Source organism: Patagioenas fasciata, chromosome 4, assembly GCF_037038585.1.
Source record: "Patagioenas fasciata isolate bPatFas1 chromosome 4, bPatFas1.hap1, whole genome shotgun sequence".
Taxonomy (NCBI): Eukaryota; Metazoa; Chordata; class Aves; order Columbiformes; family Columbidae; genus Patagioenas; species Patagioenas fasciata.
The window spans coordinates 14,086,815-14,095,205 of NC_092523.1; the positions used below are offsets into that span (position 1 = coordinate 14,086,815).

General features: G+C 38.1%; 1 protein-coding gene across 6 annotated transcripts in view; it reads left to right on the forward strand.

Moving 5' to 3' along the window:
* EVC2 (EvC ciliary complex subunit 2) overlaps positions 1-7,133 on the forward strand; it is a 74,621-nt gene extending 67,488 nt beyond the window's left edge. For all 6 annotated transcript variants that reach the window (XM_065836521.2, XM_065836519.2, XM_065836520.2 and 3 more), the window contains 3 exons: positions 4,071-4,264; positions 5,129-5,230; positions 5,746-7,133. In XM_065836521.2, the coding sequence (XP_065692593.1) occupies positions 4,071-4,264; positions 5,129-5,230; positions 5,746-6,019 (570 nt within the window). In that variant the 3' untranslated portion in view covers positions 6,020-7,133. The remainder of the gene's footprint in view (positions 1-4,070; positions 4,265-5,128; positions 5,231-5,745) is intronic.
* Positions 7,134-8,391: the final 1,258 nt, after the last annotated feature.

The following is an 8,391-nucleotide window of genomic DNA, read 5'->3' on the forward strand; positions in this document are numbered from 1 at the left end:
GAAGATGCATGAAACAAGCCAGCTGCTCAGCAGAAGAGTTCTTAGCTTGAAAAGGATGTTGTGAAATGTTTTTCTGCTGCTCTCAAGTTTGGTTGTCTCTGATAGAGCCTCAGCATCTGCCTCCCTCAGGAAGGCAGGAATTCGTGATGTGTGGCATGGGAAGATGAATGCTGAAGCAGATACGTAGGACTTGGTGGGTGAGAAGAGAGACAAACCTGGTGGCTGAGTGCCACTGCTGCTGGCTGTGAATCGTTCATTTTGAGGGGAATCTTATCCCAAGAGAACTTGGCTCTTTTCTTAGCATTTCAGTTCAAAGGCAGTGCTCTTTTTCTCTTGGAAGTGTTAACTATATTTAGTATTGGACTGCCCAGGACTAACCAGGAATATGCTGGTTTTGCACTTTATTGTGGCTCATTTTGGCCCGAGAAAGTTTTATAATTAAATGCTGACACTCGTTCTATATTCCCCAACATCATACCACTTGGGGAGGGGGGAGTTGGATATTGCTTTTTAACAGCATAGAACATAAACCATGTTGTTTATGTTGCTGACAATTTAATTGTCTTCCTGTTATGTTGTTTAGGTTTCTTTGGCACAGATACATTGTGAAAGAGCTTCTCAACAGCATGGGGGATATTCTGCAAGTTGAGAGGTTAAAATAATTGTTTTGAAGATTACAGATGCATGCAAACAGTGTATGTCATAATTTTCACAGTACCCAGTCCTCTTAGCACCCTAGCAGGTGAACAAGAATTCTTGATAATTACAGATTTTGATGTCTTGAAGACAGAGATTTAAAAGTATCACTGTCACCTCATTGCACTTGAAAAACTGGACACGCTGTTCCGTGTGTACTTGGGGGACTGTGCTTTATGTGATTCCCTAAACAAATAATTAATTTGTATAAATATGCATTAGCTATACCACTGGGGTTTTTGTTATTTATATTTATTCATGTAAAGTGTAGCCCAGAGGTATTCTGAGACATACTTTATTGAAATACCATAAACCTGTGCATATTTACCCTGCAGATACACAACATTTCTGTTCTCATCAAGCATAATAGTATAGTAATTTGAGACCTGACTACTCTTTATTCAACTTTTTGTGCGTAGTAGAAGAGTGATTTATTAGTTTATTAAGGCTCACAGTGTAACATGTTCCTCCTTTTGGATTTGCTTATCCTGTGAGCTGGCATGGGAATTGATTTTGAAATATTTTTTCCCCGTTGTTTTCTTAAAATTTATAGAACATGTTATATTGGCAAGTATTAGGAAACTATAGCTATTGTACCTCTTTATCTTACACACATCCTTTTATTTAAAGAGGATTTTCCCCTTTAGACTAGTTTTCAGAACTGTGGATGCAGCCCTTTCTGGAAAACCAGGTAAGGTTTACTTTTCTACATTTTGTGTTTCAGCTTACATCCTCATCAAGGCAGATCTAGGTCAATAAGAGATTTGCTTGAAAGATAGCGAGTTCAGGATCATAAGCCTCTGGCTGAGAAGTTACTTTTAAGTAAGCTTGTAGTTATGTCTCAGGTTACACCAGTTGCGTTGTAGAGACAGAAGGGGATGCAGGCACACTGTCATGTGGAAACAGCACATTAGGATCAAATTTGTTGGTTCTTGCATTAGTTGTTTAAAGACATATTGCTCAGTCCAAATACTTAAAAGTAATTGTGCTGTTTGTAAACTACAATTCATACATTCCTATTTTTATTTTGGACAAATTCAGAGAATACAAATGAGGTTATTGGCAGTGCAAGTAGCATTAGATGTTATGAAAAAAGTGAATTCGTAATCTTTGCTGTACCTTAACATACAATATACCAGAAGAATCGCACTCATCCTGCCCTATAGGGCTTTTGGTCTGACTAGTGTGACTATTCCTGCATTTGCATGCACATTCGCTTCTCTGTCACACTCCTGGGTAGCTGTGGGTGTCTGAAAGTGCTGCTCACCCCTGGTGCGTGTTCACACATCAGCACTGCCCTTGCTGTACATATGCTAGATGCACCTGTCCACTTTCGGTACTGTTGACAGCGTTGTGGTACTTTGCAGGATTACTTAATTGTGAATTCTGCTGTGTTAGAAAAGCATTAAGGGTTGCATGTCAGTCCAAATCTTACTTACTGCAGAAAGGTAAGGGTCAGAGTGGAGAAAAGGAACGTTTTAAAGAGGAAACTATTGCAGAGGAAAGCAGTACTGAAGTCATGTCTCAACCATCTGCATGTAAATTACTGAGTTAAGGATCCTGAGACCATTTAGCCAAAAAGGGCAGAATAGGTCACAGAGATGGTCATTTTTATTCTCATGTAATGTTGTTTTTTGTATGTTTCTATAAAGAACAGTTTTAAAAATTGAAAGTACAACACAGTCTATATACAACTATAGAAATGAAACTCACGTGTCTGTATTAAGATTTAAGCTCTTATTTACATTCAGAGAAGAATCAAATCATTTCTTGCCTTAAGTAACCTGAACAGACATCTTTTTTACCTAACTTTGGTACCCATTTAGGGTGAAAATATTGGACGTGTTAGATACCACATCAATTTACTCTCATCAGTCTTAGGATTTTTTCTTGTTCCTTCTGGTATCCAAGTGGTTTCCATGGAAAATCTATAACAATACTGAAGAGCCCAGGAAACTTAAGGAAGTGTCTGGTTTTCCTGCCTTTTAGAAACAAGTTCTCTGCTGGGGAAATGGTTATTTATTTATTTTGTGTGGCAGTCTAAATTTGGGTTAAGGCTGTTTTGGGGGTGATTGCTTTGTTTTTACATGGATTTATCAGAAAGAATTGTCCTTTATACAGCATCCTTTTCATGAAATGCCGCCTTTCCAAGAAGATTCACTTAATAAAAGGATTTCCAAGGTGCATTTGCTCTTCTGAAAATTTGTCAAGCAAAAAGAAGCAGAGTTTGCTGTGACAATTTGAATCCGCTGTGGATAAAGAAATTGGCTGTCCTCCTGTGTGGTGGGACCGTGTGGGTTTTTTATGTGACATGGACTTTGTAGTCGTCATGTATCATGTAGCTTATAGGAGGGTCTACAGAGCGGAGGTGACTCAGCTGTAGTGAGTCATCGTGAACATTTCACGCATCTTACCTAACTTCAGCTACCTGAGATACGTCTCTGGTTTGAATAGCCTACAAGAGCAGTTTCCTGGCATTAAACTTTAATTTGCTCTACTCCTTCCTTTCCACGTAGTTCTCCACATATTGTAGACTTTTCATATTTGATACACAGGAGAAATCTGCAGAAACAGCCATGGGGATGCAGAAGTTTTTATGGCAGAGCAGAAAATAACAATGGGAGTTTGGTGTTTGGAGGGGGTGGGAAATGGGACTGGTGGATTGTCTAGGGAGCAACTAAATTTGAACTTAACCTATTTGAACACTATGGAAATATACTTTACCACTGACCTTTGAGCCAAAAAAAGAGAGGACATTTGGAAAAACAAAACAAAACAAAAACAACAACAAAAAAACCCCACCCAGATGCTTCCTTCATCTCTTAACAAAAGTTACAAGCTGTTCTCTGAGCTTATCATGGAATCTGGTGTTAAGAGAGGCTGAACAATGAAGTGCTCAACCATGGCAATTTGCAAATGTCGTCATGAGGTTTCAGAGGCGATTTTTTCCCCTAATTTTACAGAACAAGCCATGCCAAATCGCTTCATTGCTATCTTGGAAGGATTTCTTTATAATAGTACAATCTATGCATTAACTATACCTCACATGCTAGAATATGGTTGCATTGTGATTTTTTCAGACTGAAGGACAGCAAGTACATTCCGTAAGCACATACTCAGAGATTGACTGGTTGTTTAATATTTATGTTGCCTTTATCCAGAATGAAATGGACAGCTGTAGCATATATGGGCTGGTGTGGGCAGAAACAGTGAACATGGGATTATGACCACTTGGCACCAGAACTGTCACCAATAACATAATTTCCAGTAATATTTTTTGTTTCCATAATGAATAATTTTTAATGATAGTAATTAAAATTCACTAACACTTTTTTATTTTCAATTTATCTGTCTTCTGCTCATTAATCCCGTAGGAGCTCCGACTGACTGGTTATTTAGCCAAACTGACAAGGGTACCAACAAGCGTGTTGCACAGGATCCTGAACTTGTTGCTGCCCTCCAGCTCACAAAGTGACATTCTTCCTGTCCTCGATTCCATCAGTAAATATTCGGATGATGTTGCTGAAAGTGACAGTAATGCAGATGAGTCTGGCAGCTGTAAGAAAAGGTAAGTGTGATATCTCTTGGTAGACCATTGCAAGAGAAGATTATTGCTTTACATGTATATATATTTGCTGGGTAAGAAAATTGACAACAATAGAAGAAAATCACAGGTGCATAAGTTTCCTTTTTGAAATATTTTTGTGGGTAAAAATACTTTGAAACTGCTACCTTGTTTTGTGAAATATTTTAACTATATTAAATGGATGAAGAGTTATTACATTTTATAACTTAATGAACTAAACTATTATCTTGCTTTATAAATCTTGCTTTGATCATTGTTTCTGTTGACTTTAATTGGAGTTTATGAAAATATTTTCCTTCCAGTTTTTGTATTTACAGTATTCACAGCACACCAGATTTCAGGTGTCTATAGCTCCTGAAGATATAAAGGAGATCCTCCTTTCTAATAATGGAAGTTTCAACCTTGCAGCTGCCTGTCCCTTTGTAGTTCATTACTAAAGTCACAAGTGGCGACTGCTTTGTCCTTTACGCACAGAGACAGGTAGTCTCTCAGAACCTTCATCCTTCCAGGTTGTCCCAGTTAACAGCAGCTGAACACAGAGAGGTGCTCTGGACCCCTCTCCCAGCTCTCTGCTGGGAGAAAAGCTGTTTTTGCAGTGCTGGGGCATCTGATTGTCAGGTGTGAGTTGTCAAGGAATACATGAGGGTCCTTGGGACAATGCTGACATGTGATCTTGCCTGATTTAAGTCATCATGGCAGGACAACAGCAATCTTTGAATGCTCTTACTGACTGTATCAACTGTATTACTGTCATGGTTTTGGTAGTTTAAATTGGAAAGGCGAGGAAAGTGTGTGTGTATTTGGGGATTTGCTGCTGGGAATATTTTTTCTTTACTGCTCCTTCAGGAGGAGCAAAGAGTTGTGGCAAGCACTGGAGAACAAAGTAAGGCAAGATCTGATAAACAGAAGCTTGGAAAAGATCCCTTATCTAAACAAAAGAAGACAGAGGTAAGGAGAAAAGAGGAAGAAACGTGTTGGGTTTTTTTGGGTTTTGGTGGGTTGATTTGTTTGGTTGTTTTTATCCTTCATTTCAGCTCTAAAGGTTCCCCTTGTATCTATTAGTAACCAGTAAATATGTGTTCATAAATACATACTTTCTGACACTGTTCTGCTGTTTGGTGCCTGTCTCCTACAGGATATTTACACATAATAAGCAATAATAGTAATGCCTAAAATAAATTTTCCACACATATCCACAAAGTTCACACATTTTTCATGTTACCTTGCCCACCTTCCCTATGGTTATTTATTATAATGTTACCTTTTCTTATGCAGTTTTGTATCTCATAAAATGATACGTAATTTACTGGGGATTGGAATGGAAGTTACACTTCTGTCTGCTGAAACACCATTTTCTTTAGCTTGCAAAGTCACCACTTCTATGTTAGGATATGACATAGTAAACTATGTTTTTTTGGCCGAGTTTTCAGTTTTGTTTGTTTGTTTGTTTTTCATTAATGTAGCTTGGTAAAGAAGAAGCAGCTTGATCTCCTGGAAAAAGCATCATTCATCCATCTTGGTTGGTTGCACACACATCCTCCAGTAGAACGGTCTGATCCACCTGTTCCTTTGAACACGGCAACTGCCGAAGCCATAGAGCTGTTAGACACAGGGGAGAAGGTATTTTTGTTCCGTGAGACGAGTGATCCAAAATTTTCTTTGCAAAATTCTCCAAGGAAAAAGAAAAAGAACTTTCTTAATTCCAAAAAGGCTGCTCGTGCAAATATGGACTCATGAGGCCAACTTCCACGCGAAGTATCAATTAGGGAAGAGGAAGTTATTTAAAATTCAGACAAATAATGAGAAAAAATGGATTATGCAGTTGAAATAACACTTGTGTTGACTTAATCTTATTTGTCTGACATTGTAAATAGCTGTAATTTTAGGATGGTGCAGTTAGTAATGTGTATTGTGCATTTTTTAATTCTTGTCAGCGTATGGTGCAGTAAAAATATGGGTGTTTTGTGATGTACATTCTGGCAGGCAGGACTCGGTGTTCCTTCAGTACATTTTGGTAATTTTTCCACTGTATTTTCATAATTTGTATAGAAAAGTTATTATATAAAGTTATTACTGATTTGCAATAAGCTGTGGTATAGCAGATGACCCACAAGTCCTCTGTTCTCTTGCTTTCTGTTACTGTAGCTAATTTACTGTTCAGTGCTGTGCTGTTAATAGGCTTTGAATGTTACTTCTGCAGTCTGTGTTCCACAGTGATGACTGGTAGTCCAGATCTTATACATATATATATATATATATATATATTTAGCCTTACATCCTGGAGTAGCTGTAGCCTTTCACTATTGTTTCTAAACTTCAGCAGAACTAAGAATGTGGCTATAGTTCAAATTGTGTTAAATATTTGCAACCTATTGCGATCTTTTTCCTGGCTAAGCAATACCATCACACTAGCTCATCAGAAAAAGGCAAAAATGAAAGTGGCCATGTTAATAACGTCGAAAGGGGTTTTTTGTAATGATGCTGCAAAGTGTCACAACTTTAGGTGGGTATTTTTGAGGTTCTTGTTCCTGGATTTCTCTAAATTGATGAGGCTATCATTCTACGTTTCAAAAAGATATAAGTTTCAAACCTTTCTTGTTGGCAGAAAGAAACCTGTAAATATGAACCCTAAAAGCAGTAACAGGAAAAGAGAAGTTAAAAGAAATGTATATGTTTGACAATATTTCATGATATTCAGCCTTGTTCTGAGAGTTTTTGATCTGTATTGGAATGCTGTGTTCTGCGCGTACTGTGATCACATATTTCGAAAATTTTCATATATGAAACTTTTGTGGCTTTGTATTAATAGGATGCCAGTTTCTTTTTTTTAAAAATAAAATGTTACAATGTATATGGGTCTCCTTTTGTCCTCTATTCCAAATGGAAAAAAACTTTTCTTTTTTTTCCCCCACTTCTTGTGGCAAGTTTAAATATTCATTCCACGGTAAACAACAATTAGTGTTCCATATCACCATTAGTGATAGAAAATGTGTGCCTGATAATCCTAATTATTTTTGTTTGTGTTCTTGAGTCTTTTCATAGAAGTCATGGCTCTCACAGAAAGAGGAATGTGTCAGGATTGTAGGAGTTCAGAGCTGCCACACTTTAATATGTCTGGTAGGTTGTCCCCGAGGCGTGGGTAGGTGAGCACAGGGTCTGCCCTACCTCGGAGCTGGGTCAGAGCAGCGTAGGAGGAGGCTCAGGTGTTTCTCAATGGGGTTGGGCCCTATGCAAGAAAAGCCAACAGGAAAACCTGGGCTGTGCTTGGGGCTGCAAAGAGCGCTTTAAAGGTGAGGTACCCTTTCTTGAATGTGAGTTTCTTCGAAGATTCCTTTGTGAGCCCAGACTCTAGGCTGTTATAATATAAAAGGGAAACAACAGCACTAATCACAGATAAGGCATTGGGGCCAATAGCTTTAATCAGTTACAATAATAGCATGCATCATCTGAATATTGATTGCAATATCAATTTATTATCCTTAATAGATAATCTGTAAGTCTAATACTAAAAAGCTGATTTGTAACTTTCACATGCCTCGTCACTAATTTGAAGCAGCTCAGTGATTGTAACTATTCTAGTGGGGAAAGTCATGCCCTGCTATGAATCAGTTTGATTTCATGCAATACATATTTCAAGAAATGTTCACATTTTAACTTCTCTTGTTTCTTACCCCCCAGCATTGGACACTTAGAAGATTCAGCTGGACAGGGTGCAGGGCCATGTTGTCTAGACTGTGCTTTTGCCAAGAAAGGTTGGACCAGATGATCTTTGTGATCCCTTCCAACCTGGTATTCTAAGATTATGAACTACTACCTAGGCAATAGCCCACTTCAATAAACAGTTTCAATGAGTTCTGCTGTGAGTTGTTCAGAGGCCAGAGGAGGGCCAGCTGTTGTACATGCAATTCTCTGTGTGTACCATAAATATTAGCACCTGTATTTCACAGTTGAAGCTTTCCAAGGAATGTGTGTTGGACAAGACATTCAAATTAAACCCTTTTGACTTTGCAGTCTTCAATAAAATAAGTAATATAAGGCAAAGTTCTTCAGGAATGTGGACGTTATCCATGTGGGCCAAACTGGTTTTCATTCTCATTAAACTAACATCA